The sequence below is a fragment of the Saccopteryx bilineata genome, chromosome 11 (genome assembly GCF_036850765.1).
Source record: "Saccopteryx bilineata isolate mSacBil1 chromosome 11, mSacBil1_pri_phased_curated, whole genome shotgun sequence".
Taxonomy (NCBI): Eukaryota; Metazoa; Chordata; class Mammalia; order Chiroptera; family Emballonuridae; genus Saccopteryx; species Saccopteryx bilineata.
In genome coordinates, this window is record NC_089500.1 from 54,857,556 (window position 1) to 54,880,610 (window position 23,055).

At 41.0% G+C, this 23,055-nt stretch overlaps 1 protein-coding gene and 1 pseudogene across 5 annotated transcripts in view; one reads left to right on the forward strand and one right to left on the reverse strand.

The window, feature by feature from the left end:
* Positions 1-709: 709 nt before the first annotated feature.
* The window catches only part of ARHGAP28 (Rho GTPase activating protein 28), a 214,088-nt gene continuing 191,742 nt past the window's right edge, over positions 710-23,055 (forward strand). For 3 of the 5 annotated variants that reach the window (XM_066246985.1, XM_066246986.1, XM_066246987.1), the window contains exon 1: positions 710-1,015. In XM_066246985.1, the coding sequence (XP_066103082.1) occupies positions 720-1,015 (296 nt within the window). In that variant the 5' untranslated portion in view covers positions 710-719. The remainder of the gene's footprint in view (positions 1,016-23,055) is intronic. The other 2 variants (XM_066246990.1, XM_066246991.1) reach the window with 2 other exon arrangements.
* Positions 10,322-23,055, reverse strand: part of LOC136315604 (interferon-inducible double-stranded RNA-dependent protein kinase activator A-like) — a 42,819-nt pseudogene continuing 30,085 nt past the window's right edge.

The following is a 23,055-nucleotide window of genomic DNA, read 5'->3' on the forward strand; positions in this document are numbered from 1 at the left end:
AGACAGCAGGTGACACACCTTGGTAGGGTGTGAAAGACAGAGTCACTTTAGGCCTCTTTCTAGCCCCCGCCACTTCACCCCCAAGACCTCTGGAAGTAACATGCATTCATCCCATAATAATTACGTGTAATTTTCAGAGCAGCTGAAAGCCCCGTCTGTTAACTTGATCAGGACTGGGAGGAGGAAAGGGATGTGAGAGTGAGGTCAGTCTGGTCGCTGCCGGAGGGAGGGCGAGGGAGGGACAAGTTCTGCTTTCTGTAAGAGGGAATTACCTGCCCGAAAGGAAATCAAGTTTATTGTAACCCGACTAAGTACACAGCAACGTAATCCGGTTCTTCAATTTTTGATGTGGATGCTTTAAATGAGAGAGTGTCACATTTTCTCCCTTCCTTCCTTCCCAGACCACAAGTGCAGACCTGGCCCCTCTCCTTCCCAGCCTGGGCTCCCAGGCGCCCGAGTTCCTTCTCTTGCTCCTTGCCACCAGGCAGGAAATGTTCCTAGCTCTCGGAAAAGCCTCCCCTTGGAAGTGGGGGTGGGGGTGAGAAAAGGAAAAGGAAAAGAAACAAAGCAAGAAAAACTTGACTAGAGCAGCGAGCCCGAGCCCCAAGCATCAGGCCGGTTTCCAGTTTCCTAGAAGCAGGGCTCCCACCGCAGCGCCGAGCCCTCCCCGCCGGCCGCCCCCCTCCCCGCTCGGGGCTCCTGGGCGGGTTTCACCATCTATGCTAATCGGGCGGCCCCGCGGGCGGGGCCGGCTTCCCCTGACAGCGGGAGCGAGCCCCCGGGAGCAGGAGCAGGAGCGGCCCTGCTTCCCCGCCGGTGACGGGGTCCCGTGCTGGTCCATGCTGGTTCCCGCCTTTGTTCTCGGGCGGGAGCCGGGACATGCGCGGCGGACGATGGAAGTGGAGGACTCGGGCGGCGTGGTGCTGACCGCCTACCACTCGTACGCTCGCGCGCAGCCGCCCAGCTCCGAGCCGCGCTGCGCGCCCCGGGCCGCCGCCAGCCACACGGGCAGCAGGTACCGACCGACAGGCGCTCCGGAGGGAGCAGGGAGTTCCTGGGCTCGGGGGTTTCGTCTTGCAGCTGGGTTTTCTGCCAGGGCATACCACCACCATCGCTTGATGGTTGCTTCAAGTTTCGGTGGACGGATGAGTGAGCCTCCTGCTCTTTGTGTTGTCCTGGACTGGCAGTGGGGTGTGCGTGTCTCAGCCGCCCAGGCTCACTCCTTGTTTAGCAGAGGTTAGCAGCGGAGCTGTGTTCTGGCAAAAAACTTGGTGATGGTAGGCATATGCCTCAGTTCTGCTAGATTCACCCATTCCGCTATTGGAAATTTTTTTAAAAAAAATCATTTAAAATAAAACACAAGCAGAAAGTGGAAAAAAAAAATTAAATACATTATCCTAAATCCTTGACTACTATCTTGAGCTGCTTCAGTAACTCGAGGGCACCTGAGCTAAAACGCCCTGGATGGAGAGAGTTTCCACCAAGGAAATCTCAGTAGACTTTTAGAAACAATTTGATTTATAGATTTCAAAAAGCTTTCAACTGAATAAAGACATTGGTATCATTATGTTATTATTGTTAATGTTAACTCTTCTTTCAATGCAATTATAACTTATCTCCTTTGGTCCAAAGAGATGCATAACCATCTTATTATGTGCATTTTAGACTTAATAAATCAGGTCTCTGTTAAATTATCCTACTATCAGTTTCCATCTATTCGATGCAAGATCAAGGCCAATGAGGCTTCTCTATTAACTAAAACCAAAATGTTAGTCTTAGGAAATTTCCGTGGGTAGAAAAACAATAATACACTAATAAGTGAAATGGTTTGATATCTGACTAGTATTTAGGGGATGTTTTATTTGTTTAAATGTAGCTATTTGACTGCCATGGATTCAATGATGAACGTGGTTTTTTGTTTTGTTTTGTTTTTTACACAAGTGGGCAGTTCGGTATGCCTTTTTGCATATTTATTTTCAGTCATTTTTTTCTCACACTTTTTAGTTATGTGAGATGATTACTTGTTTCCTAATTTAATTGACTTGTGAAGCTTTCAACAGATTGTGACTTTTATTTTAAGGAATATCCTTTTGGCTAGTATCCATGAGAAGAACAAAATGCATTGGCATGAGATCTGTTTGGGGCTTGGCTAACAAAGAAAATATTGTTTCTTTTAAAAAGAGCAGAATGGGTCAAATCTAATTTTAATATAAAGAAAATAACAGTTTTCTTCCCACTTTAAAGGCTGTGCACATTATTTTTAAAGGCTGCTTGAATTTACAAACTTGCATTTGTCTTTAGGATGTTTTCTAAACATCATCATTGACTATCATTACTCAAATTATGAGTAACTAACTAGATATAAGTGATTTGACGAGAGGCAGGGGCCAGGACTGTGCATTGTTAGCTAGTCCTGATAATATAGCTGTCCTGTCTGTAACTCCCAGCTGCCGTCGAAGAGCAAAAGCCAGATTGTGCCATTTGGGCTATCTGAATCGACATCCGTTTCCAAAGCAAACTGGAGGAGAAGTTCCATTAACTCAGCATGTGGTCTTGTGGAATAATAATGCATGAGCGCGGAGGGGTTGTGTCACAGCTAGCCAGTGTTTGAACATACAAGTTTCCAATTAGATTTATGTTGTTCCAAGTTTGCATCTTTGGTGACTTCCCCGCATCCTGTCTCTAGGGACCTTTGTGCCATTCACCCTCTGATGCAGGAGACAGACGACCCCTGGCCCTGCAACTGAATCGCTAGAGCATAGCTTAATGCTTTGGTTCCCAGGAACAGCAATCAGAAAGAGGTCCCTGTATTTAGTGGAGCTAGAGGACACCATCAATCATGAGTCTGATAACAGAAATAACCAAGCCCAAGTTATTAACCTCTGACTCACTAACTACTGATCAATACTTCCTTTCAAGCCAAGGAGCAAGATCATATTGTTCTCCTTATGAAGAAAGCACTCTCTCTTTCAAGAATACCCTGTCCTTTAAATTGCTTACATATGTGTGACATGTTTATGGAGTAGTGACCAGCATGGCACTAGAAAGCATGCACTAGTATATCTAAGTTTCTAAGTATCATTCTTTAGCTGGTAGCATTGGTTCAGTTCAAAGCAAACCATCCTTCAGTTTCCAATCTTCCACATTATCTGACTTTATGTTGCTTTTGATTTTTTTTGGCCTATTTCTCCTAAAATAGTATTATCTCTCTTTTCTTTTGCTCTCTCTCTCACTTGCTCTGTCTCTCCATTCTCTTCTCTTCACTATTGTATCCAAGTGCCTGGAGCAGTGTCTAGCACAGGGCAGTAGTTCAGTAAATATTTGTTGAATAAATGAATTAATTCCTACTAAGATTATAAAATGAGCAAGATGGAATGGCCAAGATAAAATGGCACGGTGTTTAACAGCAGAAGACAACCTTTTTGCACCTACAACGTGCCAGCAGCACATCAGGCACTGGACATAAAAAGATGAATGAGACCAAGTCCCTGCTGTGAGAACGTGGCTCTTGACCTCTCCGACCAATGGGACTTTTAGAAAAATATTAAAAGAAGCAGCAACATTTCAAAATCAAGAGGCTTCAGATATAAATGTGGACTGCCAGCTTACTATAAAAAAAAAAGAGAGAGTGAGAGGAAGAAGAGGGGGAGGGGAAGGGAAGAAGGGAGGAATAGCAGAGGCTCCAGGAGCCCAGGACTGCTGCCTGCCCTCCTGCCAGCATGGTGAGCAGAGGAATGGCTGCTCAGCTGCACGTTCTCCCTGTTAATCTTCAACACTGAAGCAGGGTGTCCATTGTCATTTCTTTTGGGTCTGCCCATTTTTAGTACTTGCCAGTTAACTCAGGCTTGGGGCCAGACAGCCAGACCCCCACATGTCACCTATGCCATTTACTGCCATGTGGCCCTGGGCAACTTGCTTCAGCTGCTTGGAATAGTGTCTGACAGTTGTTAGCTGTGTTATTAACTATGATCAATTCGGACCCCGATTGTTGTTGATGTAAGGAAAGTAAAACAGTTTTGGTGCCAATCCCCAAACTTCCCCATGTAGGAAAGGGACTCAGGGGTCCTAAGTACATGTTTGTTGGGAGGAGGTGCAGTAGTTCCTTTTTGCACATTCTATCCTGTAAAGGAAAATGAGAATGAAGGATTATACATTCTCAGTTCTGTTCAAACAAATGGTTGGAACTGATTTTAGAATCGTGTGATTTTTTTTTTATAGAGGCTAAGCTTCTTCACCCTTATTCAGAATCCATAGTGAAAATGTCAACATACATACAAATTAAATTCACTTACTAAGTGAAAAGTAGCTGAAGGTCAAGTTGGATATCTTGTTGCTTCAAAAATTTTTTCTAAGTTACATACAAAGCTGACATTTTCCAGTGAAGGTATGATGCTAAATGGCCATGTTTAACTCATTATGCATTCAACTTCCTGAGAAAGGGCAAAAATAGAAGAAGAACCAACTCTTCCTCAAAAACAAATATAGACACTAACCAAGGTTATCCTAGGAATTCTAACTCTACAACAGCATTGAAGCTTCTGCAAAGGCGTGTTGTTTCCTAATATCATAACTAAATGAGAATCGTTATATTAAAACGAGGGTACTGATGATTGGAAAGTATTTTGCAGGAAAGAATAAATACAGGAACTTTGAATGACATATTCATTGGTACTTTTCTGGATTGAAACGAACTAATTAAGAGACACTTAAGTGACCTTATGGACAGATACACAAGCACACCAATTCAGGGGCACAGTAGTTATACTTCTAGAAGCTTCAGAAATAATAAGGGAAAGAAGGAGCCATAAGCGAGAATAAGGTATTTATAGTCATTCTTTCTGTTAGGGTTGAAATCAGAGTCTGCGTCTCTGGTTTCCCTTTACAGTGGGGTCCCTGCTGAGTGTAGGTGCCTCCACATGGAGAGCTAGTGGAAAACATCTGGCACATTTCCTTTGATCGTGTCATTTGGCTAAACATTTGGCCAGTTGCTTTGTCCATTTTTAACATACTCAGTTCTCCCTGATCATTAATCCTTCATGTATCCACAAAAACTCAGAGAAACTTAGGATGTTATAGGATCTCTTTGATGTGTATATAGATGACAACTTTTCCCTAACTTTTATTTTGATATAATATGAGACATATGGAAAATTTGTAAAAAGTAGTACAGTGAGTTCTGTGTTTCTCCTTGCCTCCCCTCATGTTAATATATATTTTGCATAACCATAGTTCCGTGATCAAAACTAGAAAATTAACACAGGAACAACACTATTAACGCAACTAGGCACTTCATCCCAGTTTCATCAGTTTTTCTACTAGCATTGGAATTTTTCTGTTGTAGAATTGAATTAGGGATTCCACATTGGATTTACTCACGCCTCCTAAACCTCCTCCAATCTGTGGCAGTCTGTCCTTGTCTTTTATGACCTTGGCACTTTTGGAGTACTTGGTTGTTTCAAAGGAAGCCTCAGTTTGGATTGGTCCAATATCTCCTCATGATTAAACCAAAGTTTTGCATTTTCGATGAGGATTCTGCAGATTGATGCCGGGCCCTTCTCAGTACATTATATTGGGAGTACATGATATTGTTTCTCATTAGATGTTAGTGTCAGCTCTGATCACCTGGTTAAAGTTTCCCTATTGTGAAACTACGACTTTCCCCTGTGTAACAAATGTACCTGTATATGGAATTGGGGAGGTACTGTACACTTTTAAAAAGTCAACCAAATATAAAAAGGCATCAGTAGTCACATACCTACTTTTTTTTTCACAGTTTTACCACAAACTACAATAAAATGGTTTATTGTTTTCTGATCTGAGTTCATGAAACCTATAGAAAGTAAATTCTCTAATTTTCAAAGTTTCTTGATTTTTTTTTGGAAGAAAAATTTTATTATAGAATTAAGAGGAAAAAATTCAGAAAGCTTTTAAGTTAAATTATGCGTTAAGAGAGGGTAGTTGTTAAGTGGCACTTTGCTGGGGACTATTGACTGAGGCTGTCTGTTCTCATAGAACTATATATCTACCTGATGGAAACATCTTCTTTTCCAGTGTTCCTAAGATGTTACTTGAACATTTGCAAGCGTGTAATAATAAAAGCAAGCATTCTAATTTGCATATAAGCAAAATTTCTTTTCGTTCTATCCTTAAACCAAACTATTTCATTTCTAAAGTAATTTCCGTTCTCGATTTTCTCAATCTATGGTTTCTCGATATCAGTTCCAGCAAAGAATAAAAGTAAAATGTTATTGTAGCAAAGCAAAGAAAGGAAATAAAATGTTCCTCAGAAGAACATTCTAGAAATAAAGTTTATCCATTTAAGCAATAGACTTTGTTTTGCTTTTAAGCCTCCTTGGATGAAAAATCAGATGTATCCTTAAATGGTGTAGAAGTGATTCTTTTCTTAATTACTCTTATTATTAAGACAGTATGATTTGTAGTGCTTATCGTAAAGGCACCTGCTGAGATGTTGAACCCACAACCTTGTTTCAGGACAGTGCTCTAAGCAACTGAACTAACTGGCCAGGGCCTGTAATTTTCTTGTGATTAGATAATCAGGCTTGTTAGAACTGTAAAGAAAATGCTGTTCAAAGGACTAAAATCTAACAAAAGATGTATAATCTAACAAAAGACATTGACAACATTTTAGCTTTTTCGGTTTGCTTTCAGTTTCTTGCTATGCTTTGGTTACCTGAGTTAGTTTTATATAATGTGTCCTTCATCATATGAAGTTTCATGTCTCCATTTCTTTGTGATTAGTAGAGGATGTGCATCAAAACAAAAAGATTGCTTTATTCTCTAAACTGGGAACTAAGGAAAGTAGCAGATTGTTCTATGTTTTCATCTTCTTAAATATCTGGGGTTTACGACACATTCTTCGAGTATCAAATGTGTTAAATCATAATTCATTAAATGAATATTATTGATAAAACTATTCATTTGACAGGTAGTAAGGTCAAGTAATTCTAAGGGTGGGAGAGCAGACTCCAGGTGTCACTTAGAGAACCACATGAAGTGTCTCGTGTTACTCTTAAAGACTAATTAAACCTGTGCATTCCCTTTCTGACCCCTTAGTTGAATAGATGATGACTGCACACAGACACAGAATACAAAGGGCAGGAAAGAGAAACTGAAACCAAAGGCAGAGAAGTATGTAGTTGTTTTTAAATTGTCAATCACTTGAGATTTGTCTGTGCTATTTTAGTGCCGTATTTTTCACTCCATAAGACGCACTTACTATCCCCCAAAAGTGGAGGGAAAATGCCCGTGCGTCTTATGGAGCGAAAAATATGGTATTTTATTAAATATATTAACACAACTTTTGGTTCAGAATTTTTTTTTTTTCCTTCTTAAAATCCTAGGTGTGTCTTATGGTCAAATGAGTCTTATGGAGCAAAAAATATGGTAATTCTAAGTGGAGGTACTGATTATCTTTGATGTAGAAGAGATAAATCTTTATATCTTTATTTGTACATCTGTAAAATATATAAGGAAGATCATTTCTTTGAAATTTCCCATTGAGTATTCAGTTATGGAAATTTATTTAGAAAACACTGGCCAATGTATTTACCTTTCTACAAGGATCCTTTAAAGAATTTTATTTTTACAGATCAGTAGAGAAATCTAACAAGTGTTTAGAAAAAAATGTTAAATGTAATAAAATGAAATTATAATTAATAATATGATATTGATTTACTTCCCATTTTTGCTACCTTCATTACAGCACTGAAAAATTCACACAGTGAACAACACTAACATGTCAGTGTTTGGGATTAAACCCTTATTTATTTATTTATTTAGTGACAGAGAGGGACAGATAGGGACAGACAGGCAGGAAGGGGCAGAGATGAGAAGCATCCATTCTTTGTTGCGGCTCCTTTGTTGTTCATTGATTGCTTTCTCATATGTCCCTTTACTGGGAGGCTACAGCAGAACAGAGTGACCCCTTGCTCAAGCCAGTAACCTTGGGCTTCAGGCCAACGACCTTTGGGCTCAAGCCAGCGACCATGGGGTCATGTCTACGATACAATGCTTAAGCCAACGACCCGGCGCTCAGGTTGGTGAGCCTGCACTCAAGCCGGCGACTTCAGGATTTTGAACCTGGGTCCTCTGCATCCCAGTCCGATGCTCTATTCACTGCACCACTGCCTGGTCAGGTGGGACTAAATCCATGGTTTAGTGGCAGGAGATGAAAAGCAAAATGAAAGCATAAACATAGCCAAAGAAAGAATGACTAAACTTCTGAAGAATTCCTTAAAAATAGTAGCTAGAAGTGTTTTCACCTGCTTTTTTAAAACATTTTTAAAAGATTTTATTTATTCATTTGAGAGAGGAAGGAGAGAGAGAGAGAGAGAGAGAGAGAGAGAGAGAGAGAAGGGGGGGAGGAGCAGGAAGCATCAACTCCCATATGTGCCTTGACCAGGCAAGCCCAGTGTATCCATCAGGCAACCTCAGCATTCCAGGTGGATGCTTTATCCACTGCGCCACTACAGGTCAGGCCTTACCTGCCTTAATAATGATCATTTGGTAATTTAGTCATGCACTGTCCTTTGGTGTTAATGCTTTAAGGGAAAAAAAAGGCCTAGTTTTACTGATCTTGACATATATTATTTCATTGAGTCCTTAAAACAGTCCTATGACAGAATGAAACTGAGGCACAGAGCAGTAGCCCAAGATCACACAATGAGGACATGACAGAGCTAGCATTCCCACCCAATCTTTCTAACTCTGGTGCTTTTTAACCTCGTTATTTAGATCTTGGAACATTACTTAATATATAATATTTTTCTGCCTGAATTTGGTTGTAGGTTTATTGAGAGCAGGGATAGTATTGTTTCCCCCTTAGCAACCAGCCATAGCAACTTTCCCATAGTAGATCTTCTGTGTTCTACTTTCCCATAGTAGATGTTCTACTTTCCCATAGTAGATGTTCTATGTTCTACTTTCCCATAGTAGATGTTCTGTGTTCTACTTTCCCATAGTAGATGTTCTACTTTCCCATAGTAGATGTTCTATGTTCTACTTTCCCATAGTAGATGTTCTGTGTTCTACTTTCCCATAGTAGATGTTCTGCTTTCCCATAGTAGATGTTCTATGTTCTACTTTCCCATAGTAGATGTTCTGTGTTCTACTTTCCCATAGTAGATGTTCTACTTAGTTCGGATTTAGTTGTTGCTTTTGCAATCACGTCTACTTTGTTTTAATGGAATAAGCATGGAGTAGGTTAAATATGAATTAATAGAAATAATTTATTTGGAAAATTGTATCACTTGAAAGATGTGCAATAACAAGATTTTTTTTTTTTTAATTTGGAAACTATTCTTGCCCTTTGTGCAGTTTTACCTGGGTAAGGGTATTTTACAACAGACAAAATGTGCTAGAGGACTCATTCAACTTGACCAAGAAAGTGAGATCCCAACAATCAATAATAGGAAATCTTCTCGTGGCTTTTTTTCTGGGCAAAAGGGTGGAGGGCAGTTTTTAATCCTTTAATCCTTAGGTTCATGTTATTAGTACCTAGCTCTTAGAATTTTTCATTTTAGTTTAATTAATTGCTTTCTTTAGCTACTGAGATAGATTTCTGTGGTTAAAAAGATATTTTCACCCTGACTGGTATGCTGAGTAGTTAGAGCACCAGCTTGACGTGTGGACATCTTGGGTTTGATTCCTGCTCAGGGTACACAGGAAAAGTGACCATCTCCCCCTTCTCTACCCTCCACCTCCCCCTTCTCTCTTTCTTCCTCTCTTCAGCCATGGATTGATTGATTCAGGTGCATTAGCCCCAGGTTCTGAGGATGGCTCCATGGAGCCTCTGCCTCAGGTGCCAAAAACATCTGGGTTACAAACGTGGCCCAAGATGTGCAGAGCACTGGCCCCAGCTGGGGTTTGCCCGATGGCTCTTGGTTGGGGTGCATGTGGGAGTCTGTCTCACTATCTCCCTTCCTCTTACTTGGAAAAGAAGAAAAAAATATTTTTGCTTGGTTCCTTGCAATATGATTTATATATGATTTAATATATATATGAATTCTCAACGTTGAGGAAACACTCCATACCAGTTAATGGGGCCTTCTTCTGTCTCCCAGTACTCAGTCAAGTTTTCACCTTATCTAGATGTGAAACCAGCTGAGGGACTAAGCAGGTCCTGGACCTTACCTTTGTAAAGCTCAATTCTGTTCTAATCTTGCTCAGATATTTAGGATAAGATAAGATAGTTGTGGCCATCTGGACCCATGAGCCATCCCTGGTCTCCCATAAGCTTGAGCATGGTCCTCATCCATCATAACCTTGGAGCCATAGATAATGCTGACCCTGGATTGGGCTTTTAAGGATTTCTTTTTCGAAAACAAATCCAGGGCCCATCGTAGTCTGGACTTGAATCTTCTGGAGAAGTCAGAATCATAATCGCCTCTGGGCTCCGGGCACTTGTGCTACTTTTTAAGGTATCCATTTTGATAAACTTTGGTTCTATGGACACCAGAACTACAGAGGTTGGACAGTTATTTTGATTATACAGAAACAGAGTGCTCGAGCTTCTCTGCTAACTGCCATGCCTTTAGAAGAGTCTCTAACTACACTGCTAAAAACATTAAGGGATCAGGGAACAGGCATTTCATCAAGGAAATAAAAGTTGGTTTTGCATCTCATTTGCATAATTGAACAACTTTCTTTGACTTGTTTTTCTGATGTTCTTGTTTAATAAAAAAAAATCAAATGCTTTTTTTTCGCTCCATATTCATTTTGAAATATCCCCTAATTTTTGTGAGCAGTATATTTTTAACCAGCCAGGTTGTTCAGAGTGTGTTATTCATAGGAGCTGGGCATCATGAAAAAATCAGTCATGAGTGAGGACTGACTGCAAGGAACAATCTCTGTGACCCAGCTGGGAAGCAGAGAGTGAAAAGTGTCTTGCTGAGAGCTCAGAAGGAAGAGTCAGCTTGTGGAGCCAGGCTATGTATTATGTATACCTTCTGCTGACCCTGGTCACCAGCTCCCTTTACCAGGGGACTGAGGTACAGCACGGTCCATTGTGTTCCGGGAGCGGTCAGGCCAACAGCGAGGAAATCATGGATGAGGGGGAGACTGGCTTTCTAATGGGACACACTAAGAGCATGGAACTGGAGAAAAGGTGGTGGTACTGTGAGAGTGGCATTTCCTTAGCTTCCTTTCAAACACCGTTACAACCCTCCGTGCGCGTTATCTCATTAAATTTAACTCGAAGAGTCTCGAAAACACACTGGCTGCAACTTTTCGTTGGCATCTTCAAGAAAAACATTTGCTGACCTCAATAGAGCAAGCAATTACATGGGGAAAAAAGCTGACTCTTAAGTTTCCGCACATTCTGTTTTGGAAAACAGAGGATGCCTGGCCCCTGTGATTTTTAACATACCACAACTTAGACTTCTTTCCCTCCTCATTTATAAAGCTCCGTGATTACAAGGTTGACTTGGCAACTGTCTTTGTAAAATCTGAATTGTGCTTAGTTGCAGAAAGATCCGCTCTAGAGAACTCCGACCTCTTGCAGTTGCTGGAAGCATGTAATTGGAAAATGCAGGCCCTGCTCTGCCTGTTTAAAGCTGTGTCATCCTTTGTGGGGCAATGAGTCAACACCAGCTAAAACAACATGAGTCATTGCTTAGGAGAAGCCCCAGTGGAGCCGATTTTGATTATACCAATCCTAAACAAACATGATAGTTCCTTTATCCGGACTATAAAAAAGGTCTTACAGTGGGAGTTAAAACTTAGAGCCCCAGTTCTGCACAGAGTTCATGGAAGTTGCTACTCAAGAGGACATTTTTATGTGTTTTAAGAAGGAACCCTGTACAATTAGCCAAATTTTACCCATGTTGATCCTCTCTTCTGTTTCTCCTACCCTCCACACCCACCATGTGCATACTGGGTTGTTCAGATCATTACTATTTTAATCCGGTTTCCTCACTATTGGGTTGAAATCTATAAAATAAAAATTATAATTTTATAATTGTTTACTTATTCTGTTCCAGGACTCCTCAATCTCTATTTCTCTAGAGTATAAAAGATGGTTTTAAGTAGGACCATGGGAGCAGGGTAGAGAAATAATTTACAGGGCTAATGCATTCTTCAAGAAAAGGTGGTAAGGGCCCCAAGTAGGGTCCCGGGAATATGAACAAAAGGGAAGAACAGATTCTATGGGAGAAGCAAGTGGTGAAATTGTTTTGACTTGGTGATTAAATGCATACTGGGGACTAGAAAAAAATTAACATGGGTCTTTTTTTTGGTATGTTATTAATTGAAGTTGAGAATTCTGGTGATGAGAAAATTGTGGATGGGGAGGTGAGTTTAACATGTAGAATTTTTTTTTTTTGACAGAGAGAGAGATAGGGACAGACAGACAGGAAGGGAGAGAGATGAGAAACATCAATTCTTCATTGCGGCACCTTAGTTGTTCATTGATTGCTTTCTTATATGTGCATTGATGGGGGGGGGGTGGTATAGCAGACCCAGTAACCCCTTGTTCAAGCCAGCAACCTTATGCTCAAGCCAATGACCTTGAGCTTTAAGCCAGCAACCTTTGGGCTCAAGCCCGGGCCCATGGGTCATGTTTATGATCCATGCTCAAGCCAGTGACCCCGCACTCAAGCTGGTGAGCCCGCACTCAAGCCGGTGACCTCAGGGATTGAAACCTGAGTCCTCTGTGTCCCAGTCTGACACTCCATCCACTGAGCCACTGCCTGGTCGGGCTAACATGGAATTTTGAACTAAGTATGTATGCCCAGTAGATGGTTGGCTATACAATTAGAAACTTGAGAGGGAGGTCAAGGCTGGATCGTGTAAGCTGTTTATTCATAGGAAACTTCAGCATTTGGGAAATAGGTACAGCGGGGACCTGGTGAGATCACGTAGGAGGACACGGAGTGCCAAGAGAGGCAGCAGTGGAACAAGGAGACACTGGGAGCAGGAGCAATGCCAGTCAGGGAAGGGAAGAACATGGGGAACCTCTGTTGGAGACCAAAAGCTGGCAGCATTCTGAAAGCCACGGCGTTAGATTCAGAATGAATGGACAACCATATCAAGAGTAGCCAAATAACTGATAGACTGAAGATTAAAAATTGCCCACTGGGCCCTGGCTGGTTAGCTCAGTGGTAGAGCGTCGGCCTGGCGTGCAAGAGTCCTGGGTTCGATTCCTGGCCAGGGCACACAGGAGAGGCGCCCATCTGCTTCTCCACCCCTACCCCTCTCCTTCCTCTCTGTCTCTCTCTTCCCCTCCCGCAGCTGAGGCTCCATTGGAGCAAAGTTGGCCCAGGCACTGAGGATGGCTCTGTGGCCTCTGCCTCAGGCGCTAGAATGGCTCTAGTCACAATAGAGCGACGCCCCGGATGGGCAGAGCATCGCCCCCTGGTCCCGGTCGGGCACATGCGGGAGTCTGTCTGACTGCCTCCCCGTTTCCAGCTTCAGAAAAATAAAAAATAAATAAATAAATAAAAATTGCCCACTGGATTTATAGTGCGGGTAGTCATGAGGATTTTTGATGGGTGTCTTTAATAAGAGGTAGAGCCAGTTTGCTGCGGGTTGATGAGTGGAGTAAGGTAAGTAAATAGAGGCAGCAAGTAGAACCTATGATAGAATTTTAGCTTTTGGAAAATGAAGAGAGAAAAAGGTAGACTGAAGAGGGGAGATTTTAAAACTTACCAGAAAAGCTATAAATCTGGTAAAGTCAGGAAGAAAATCTAGCATTTAAAAAATGCAAGACTTAAAAACATTTAGTCTCCTGCTTAAATCCTTTGATAGTAACATTCATGCATATAGGAAGAAACTTTATCACTAGCCCCATGGTAGATATGAGCATTGTTAGGACAGAAACATTGTCTATCTTCTTCACTGCTGTATCCATAACTACCTCCCTCCTCCCCCCTGAAAGGGCAGGGCACTCAGTAGTCTTAACAAATGGTGGCTGAATAAACACACTGGAGACCTAAATGTGGACATGTGCCCTCCTTGGGTCGAGAAGCTATCGGGGAAGTCTTTGAAATCTGAGCATCCCTTCCTTTGCGATGTCTTCCCAGATGGCCTCCTACTTTAACCCAAGGTGTTCACTTACATCTATGTGCTTCGTCTACCTCACACATTCTTCTAGTATAGCACTTATCTCACTGTTTATTAGTAGAACTGTACTTATGTGGCTGACTTCTCCAAAGACCAGGAGTTTGTTGATGCCTAGGACCATGTCTTACTCATCTCAGTATTCCTAGCCTAATTCAATGCCAGGTGCGTATATGCTCATTGAGTGAATGAACAATTCACTGAATAGTAGTGAAGGCAATAATCCTATTATATATGATGATATGTTTATAATTTGCTATTATTTTGGCCCTAGAAATATTAGGAATCTTGGATTGATATTCTGTTAGAGAATATACTGTTCTGACCTCACATACTGCCTGCTTTCCCAGAATCCACTAAATTAGTCCATATTCATTGGATAACATAAGTTCTTGGCAATATGCTATGAAATAAAGAATAATTAATAAAAATCAAAATTGTTAGCAAGTATAAATGAGCATGTCTCGACATGTAAAACTGAGAGTAGCATGGACAATTAATAGGTAAATATCCCCTTCATTGTTGAAGATTAAATTTTGCTTACATGTCTCTTCATTCATTAAAATAAGAATTTAAAATGTGTTCTTATAGTAAAAGTGAACTTGAACAAACACCCATTGAGCATTCTGTATGCCATGTTCTATATCAGGTTCTGGGGCACAAAGATGGTTAATAGTCCTTCTATGAGAATAGATGGACTCATTAAAAGGCAATTTCAGCTGCCTCTGAAGTGTGGCTGCTGTGGGCAACAAGGATGTCATTTCTGTATCCCTAGCATTAGCCCCTGGCCTGGAGGGGACGCTCAGTATTTGAATGATTGAAGGAATGATTGAGAAAAAGTGCTTGAGGGGCTCTAGGAGAGCAAAGAAGGTGTAACTGACACTGAAGGTGAGAATGAGAGAGGGGTTAAGAACACTGGGAAGAGCTGATACCTAAGTGAAGTCTTAAAGAATTTCTGGCAGAAGAATCAGTCTGAGGAGAAGAGACAGCAGCATGCAGCTGCAGCTGCTGGTGCGTCTGAGGGCAGGTAATGAATGTGGAACGAGAAGAGACTACTTACTGTGCACTTGGGTAATAAGTAGGGTCAGACCGAAATCATTTACATGCCCGGTTTCCTCATATGGATAATGAAGGGGTCCCATTAGTTGACCTCCAAGGCCTCTTCTAACACTTAAATTCTATTTTCTCTATTATTATGTTGGAAATGAAGGTAATTAGGTAATCCTAGATATTTAACCAAAACATGGCTTCAGACCTGTACAAATTTTATAACAACACCCTTCCCATTCTCATTTAACTTTGGTTATTTAATTGATTTCTGGGGTACTTTTATGCTTTCTGTACAGAAAGCATGAATTGTTGCCTAGTTTTGTGCCTTCGATTACGGTAAGTAGAGTTTGGTTTATTTTAACCAAGCTACCCAAGTCAGAATCATAGGTCAGTAAGATCTTTGTCTTTCCACTTTTCTTTGAAAAATACAGCCTGTCCAATAATTAGAACTGATTTTGACTTTGTAGATGACTATAAATTGGTAGACCAATTAATAGAAATGTTGAGTGCTATTTAAGAATTTCACAGCATTTAGCTTTGTTCCCGTTTAGAGAGAGCATTCCTTAATAATTTATTTTTGAGAGGTACATTTTATCAATACCATATATGCTAGATTTGATACTTCTATTAATATTGGTACAAAATTAGAATAAATATTTAATATAATTTAAATAAAGTGGAGAAACGCGAGCATGTTGTTGAATATTTCTCAACAAACACAGATACAATTTAAGGAAAAAAATAATTCATTTGTTTTCTCATTTTCTCCTTTTGAGTTTTTCCTGAAAAGCTAGGTCCCCAAGCTGAGATATCTGATGACATAGTAGAAGAATGTGCCTGTGAAGGAAGTGGGCTGGAGACTTACCCCCCCCCCATTCTTCTCCTTTCACTTGTCACCTCCTCCCCATCTATAATGGAGGGAAAATGACATAATGGCAATATCCTAAAGCTCTCCCAAGATTTCCAAATGCATACTTTTTTATTTTATTTTATTTTTTTTTACAGGGACAGAGAGAGAGTCAGAGAGAGGGATAGACAGGGACAGACAGGAAGGGAGAGAGATAAGAAGCATCAATCATCAGTTTTTCGTTGCGACACCTTAGTTGTTCATTGATTGCTTTCTCATATGTGTCTTGACCGCGAGCCTTCAGCAGACCGAGTAACCCCTTGCTCGAGCCAGCGACCTTGGGTCCAAGCTGGTGAGCTTTGCTCAAACCAGATGAGCCCGCGTTCAAGCTGGCGGCCTTAGAGTCTCGAACCTGGGTCCTCGGCATCCCAGTCCAACGCTCTATCTACTGCGCCACCGCCTGGTCAGGCCAAATGCATATTCTTAATCAAATAGAAAGATTATTTATTTAGTGAGAATAGTTACTAAATTAAAAATTGAGGTATACTCAACATACAGTAAAATGCCCAGTTACGTGTTCAGTTAGATTATTTTCAGCCATGCAGCTGACCTCCAAAACAAAATATAGAACACTTTCATCACCCCAGAAATTTTCTTGATGCCTCTCTTTCTTTAATTACCCCATCCCCTCTGGTGTCTGACTTGTGTCACCGTAGATTAGTGTTGCTTATTCTTAGAATCCATGCAAACAGAGTAACACTGTGTATATTATTTTGTGTCTACCTTCCTTTATTCTGAGTAATGATGTTTGAGATCCAAACACATCATTTTATCAGAGCCCGAGAGTGGTAAAAATGTACGCAGACCCTTGGGTGGTTTTATTTTATTGTACCTCATTGTCATCACCAGTTCTCCAACAGGTACTGGTTGTTGCACATAAAAGAGGCGAGGCAAGGGAGCAGGCTTAGATTAAACCCCATCACAATGTCAGAATCTAAAGACTCCTCTTTTCGTAGGGACCCTGGCGAAATTGGGATGCAAGCAGATCTCTTTCTGGTCCCTGCTCAGTTTGCTTTGACTCCTGGAGCCCTGCCACATTCCCTCTAGTCACTAGAGTCTAGTGCACCAGGTTGGGATCATTTGATTCTTACTAAGAGACTATCTGCTTAACCCTTAAGGTTTTTTGCCTTTCCAAAGCATAGGTACAATTTTTTAACCTCTTATGGTAAAATTCCAGGTCTAATTAAGAGAACAGAGAAGAGTTGTTTAGGCATGAAGTCACATACCTCACGACTATCATTTTAAACCAGGGACTGGAAAGTTTTTCTAAAAAAAAGGCCTGTAGTTTGGGCCTTGCTGCCTGTATGGTTTCTGTTGCAACCTGCTATTGTTTGCATGAAAGCAGCAATAGATTAACCAATAAATATAACTGAGTTACACTAATAATAAGAGTTTACTTACAAACACATTTAGCGGGCCAGATGTTGTCCTTGGGACGACTCAGAACTCAGTCCCCTGATGTAGATAGCTTCTTCTTCTGCTTACTCATGAGGCTTGTATAGTAAGCTTATCATAGCAAAATACAGAGAATTAATTCTCTATACATAAAGCTGAGGATTCTGAGTCTTAGAGCAGGAACTTTTGAAGGTCAAAAGGAGTCAGTGGAAGAGCCCAGACAATTCAGAACTCTCACGTCTTTACTAGACTCTTTCCCTACTCAGATTGTAATGGATATGAGTCACAGTATCTCATATATATTGTCAGATTAACATTTGGGAAAACTGTCTGTCTTAGTTCACATATTTTAAAGGAATAAGAGTGAGAGAGAGAGAGAAACAGAAATAGAAATTCAAGTAGTAGCATTCTGTGAACTGAACCAAGGGTTGGCTAAAAAAGAATGAAAGTTACACACTCAGCAATCAGATTAATTAATGAAAATAAACAGGACATTGAACACTTTCTCCAAATGATTTGTTTTAACATTATAAGTGTGTGAGAGAAATAAATAAAAAATTTAACTGAGAAAATAGAGACCTCTTGATTCTCTGTTCATTCACCCATCTCTTCTTTTTTTAAATTTCTTTTTAGCAAACATTCATTCAGGATCTTATCTTGAAACCACTATGAAAGATCAAAGCTAAATGAGATGGGGTCCTTGTGCTTAAGAGTCTAGACAGGAATCCAAGATAATTTGGAATCATGTCTTGTTTAGTTTGTAGCTTCTGAAGAGAACGTAAGGTTTGCTTCATAGAGAAAATGGTGTTCAAGTTGAACGTACGATGTATTGTGTGCTGTGGGTGTATTGGTGTATGGATGGGGTGCGGAGGCAAAGAGAGGCCAATAATTCAGCTTGAATATGTTGCAAATTGGTGAGGAAAGAAGCACTACATCCTATACAATATTTGTAGTGTTTTATTTGTGAGATAGAGTTGGCTCAATGAACTGGTTGTCAAAGCGATATCAATTGTTCCAGCCAAAGTAATGAATATAAATGAATAAAAGTACAGGCAGTCCCCAGTTAAAAATGAGATTCTATAGGTTTGTTCTTAAGTTGATTTGTATGTAAGTGGAACAGGTACATTTACCTATCAAATGCAACTTAGACAGATGTTTGTCTTGTGTGTGTGTGTGTGTTTGTGTTTAGTGAGAGACAGGGACAGAGAAAGAGACAGAGAGCGGGACAGATAGGGACAGACAGACAGAAAGGGAGAGAAACGAGAGGCATCAATTTTTTGTTGTGACACCTTAGTTGTTCATTGATTGCTTTCTCATATGTGCCATGGCCAGGAGGCTACAGCAGAGCAAGTGACCCCTTGCTCAAGCCAGCAACCTTGGGTTCATGTCTATGATCCCACACTCAAGCTAGTGACACTTCACTCAAGCTGGTGAGCCCTCACTCAAGCCAGCTACCTCAGGGATTCGACCTGGTCCTCTGCGTCCCAGTCCGATGCTCTATCCACTGTTCCACCACCTGATTAGGCAACAGATGTTTGTCTTAACATAATATTTATTTTTACCTTTCTGTGCATATAAATACTTAAACATTTTCAAATACAACCTTAAGTAATCTTGGATGATGCAGAAGATGATGGACTTTCTGGAGAGGATGGGACTGGTGTTAGAGAGTCAGGGTCTGATTCTGCTGCTGGAGTCAGTTTCTTGAAGTAGCATCAGCGAGGTTTGTACAGAGCTTTTCTTTTTCTCATCATAAATGGCCCTGTAGCATCTCAGGCCTTCGGCAACTATATGATAAACTTTGATGAACCTCTCTGTTTCAGGATCTTGTTCCTCTAATTTTGCCATTCCTTTTTCAGTGAGATGAAGAGCATCAGGTAACTCTTTTGTAGAAAACTTTTTCTGTTTTGGACTGTCTAAGTCCCTGTTCTCTTCCCTAAATGCTATCACCTGTTGCTCTAGTTCCATAAGGTCTTCATTGGTTAGTTCTTTGCTATTGGAGTTGAGTTACTCTATGATATCATTTTCACTGATGTCCAACTGCGGCTGATTACCAATAGCCCTTATGGCAGTCCATTTATAAGTCGAAGTTGTATGTAAGTTGGATGTTTGTAACTCGGGAACTATATTTTACCTCACTTTGGGAGGGTGTCTTCAACTTTTTATAGGTATCATAGAGCCTATTGAAGTAAAGCATTAATTCTAAAAGAATCAGACGCAAGCAAAAATGTAATTTTTTTGAAACTCTCAAAGAATTCATGTCCCCCCACAAAAAGAAGAAATTAACTGATACAAATTAGTTTACACATTGGAAATAGCTGGCTTAATAGTAATCGCAAACATATGCTTCTGCTGAAGTTCCAGGTTTCAGACTTCACATTTAGCAGAGCCAGATATAGCTCTTAACCCATTAACTTGGCCTGAGATTGTATGACACAGCTGGGTATGGTGAATGACAGTTTTCCTAGTGTGTGCAGAGGAGTACAGGGCACACAGAGGGAGAACACTTTATATCAACACTAATGAAACCCTGACCCCCATAGGCATTTTGGTAATTCCATGAAGGCAAGAATGTTACTAATAACTGAGTGGGTTTTGGAGGTTGTCTCAAACTTGATCAGCTGTGGTTAAGCCCATGGCTGCTGGCGTTGTGGAATGCACCCCTATTTGTTTAGGGAAAGTGGTGAAAGAGATTCAGTTACAGGTTTTTCACCTTCCTGGAATGAAGCCACTCTGAGAATAGACTTCTCCACATATCCAAGCATGACTGGACCTCAAATTCAGCAAGTATTCAATTAAATGATACATTTACTCCATCAGTACTTATTTTGGAGAACTTTTTTACATTTAGAATATCTTTTTTTTCCCCCTGGTGTTAGGATGAATGTATTTAAAGCCAAATTACTGGGGGACTCCAGCAGAGCTAGTGACCCCTTGCTCAAGCCAGCAACCTTGGGCTTCAAGCCAATGAATGACCTTTTGGGCTCAAGCCAGTGACTATGGGCCTCAAGCCAATGACCTTCTGGGCTCAAGCCAGTGACTATGAGGTTATATCTATGATCCTGTGCTCAAGCTGGTGAACCCATCCTCAAGCTGGATGAGCCTGCACTCAAGCTGGCAACCTGGGGGTTTCAAACCTGGGTCCTCAGGATCCCAGGCTGATACTCTCTCTACTGCGCCACTACTTGGCTAGGTGCAAAGTAACTTTTCACAAACTGAACATGTGTGGCATTACTCATAGATATTCTAATGGAAACAAAAAGTGATATAGTTTATATTTGCTTATTACTAATAGCTTGGGGACTTGAGTTGTAATTTTACATAGTGAAATAAGAAAGATTATTATTTTTTTTACATAGTTCTTAGCTTTTTCAAGTCATAGAACTCTTTGAGAATCTAATAAAAGCTTTAGGGTCCTATGAGAAGAATACATATGGATGCTATACTAATTTGCATATGCATTTTCAGGTGATTTCATAGACTCCAGGCTAAGAAGATATTGGTTAAATTAGTATTTAAAATTTTTTTTCTTTATTTTAATCCGGAATATCTTTTCATTTATAGCTCTCATGACACTGTTACGTACCCAGAGAAACCTCTCATTATTAAGAGTGTTTCCCTAGTACCTCGAGATTAGCTTTGAACAAGTTCAATATAAATAAAAGACATAGCTAACCTAGGGAGAGGCTGCTAGAATGCCTGCTGTGTCCAAGGCTGCCATTCTGTGTATGTCCCTATAATCAGGACCCTTCTGGGTGGCATTACCATGATGGGCAATATCTGTGGCTCGGGTGTTTTTGGCTGATGTCAGAAGCTGACAGGGCAGAGTCCGGGAGCGCCCTGGGCTCACGAGATAATACCTGTATGAATAGGATACTTATGTTCTCAGAGGTAAAAAATGTTGGCAGTCAACACTAAATGAGATCACGGTGCAAGCAGGTACTAGGTTTTAGCCACTTCTCAAGGGAGGAGGAGGAGAGGAAACAGAAGCCTTTTCGTATTGCCCACATGAGGGGTGGAGTTTTCTAATTGTTGTCTAATAGGAAGATAGGGGAAATTACTCTTTTACTTTGGCCGCCACACCCAAGCGCCGTGACCCATTTCCTCAATGGGAGTCTGCTTAATGTTTCTAGTACTTTCCAACTTGGATGCCTGTGTAGGCGTGTGATCTGTACTTCAGGGCCACCGGTTTCTAGTCTTGTGGGCGAAGACGCAGAGAAATATGTCTGTGTATGCAAATGAAGCATTTTTGAGATTAAAGTGAAAGCTTCTAGTGCATCTCTGACCGATATTACCGTCACAACACAAGGCAGAATGTGTGCGCTGAAAGCCAAGCCCGGCAGACAGCTCCTCTGTTCTGGCTGCACACCATCCATTGCCTAGACAGGGCCCAGAAAACAGGTGCAGGAAAGGTTGGCTGAAGTCAGGACTAGCAATTTAGTAGCATGTCTTTTTCTTTTCCTCTTTTTGTTCCCTCCCTCCCTGGACGCCGCCTGGTCCTCTGGGGCTGGGAGCAGGCCCAGGCCCTCTTCTCCCACTGCCTGTGGATCCCACAAGGCATGAGGCCCGGGGGCAGCAGCAGGGGTGCGGCCTCAGCTTTCCCATATTACCCCCCCCAAGTAGCATATCTTTATAGAAAAGTTAAAAAGGTAAATACTAAACAAATATTACTGTACTCTCTCCCGCAAACAGTCCCTGATGGCGTTGTCTGACAAATCTTTGGACTGGATGTGCATTTCTCCTTACTCAGGGGTTAATATCCCTCCCGATTCTGTATGGCCTGTTCATCAGCAGTTTACAGCACATTCAAGCTTCCAAGGATCCTTAGAAAACAGCTAGTCTTACTTTTCCGATGAGGAAACGAAGACAGTAAGCATCTCAAGCTTCCACCATTCTAACATTTCCGTACCATTTTTTTTAAATAGGAAGGACTGACTCATCATATTTTCCTATATTGTTGTTTTGTCATTACACGTGTGGTCTCACAACTTAACATTCCTCTACCCAGACTGTCACACGGTGCTCGTAAGCAAACGTGGCTTTGGTGGGGATGTTTGGCATCCTTAGATTGAGGGCTGCGCTACTTCTTAGGTCTTAGGATAGGAGGTATAAAGCAATATGATCTGTCTGCCCTTTGAAAAGGCCTGTTTTAATGCTGGAAGAGTATCTTGCATTGACATGCTTTTTTAAGTAGTAAAGTATAGTAGTTAGCTTTGAAGATATATCCTCAGTGCACAAAGTTCAGTGAGGACCTCAAAAAAGTTCAAGTAAGAGCTTTAAAATCTTCTTTGTTTCTTTCTGCTTTTCTTTTCCTTTCTTTCTTTTTTCATCTATTTATTATACTCAGTGGTGGGATTCCGCCAGATTACACCAGTTCAGTAGAACCAATACCTAAATTTTGGTTGAGTTTGGGGAACCGGTTGTTAAAATGGTACTTGTAATCAGGGTTCTCTCTAAGGTGGGTGCCTGGGCAGCCACCCAATGTGGAAATCACAAATTTACATTCTTTACTCTTTTTGACATTTATCTGCACGGCAGTGTATTCTAAGCGCCCATAGTAATGTTCATTCCGTCCATAGGTGAAAAAAATTGCAAGTGAGGATGCCAGTCAAGAAGCCACATGGAAA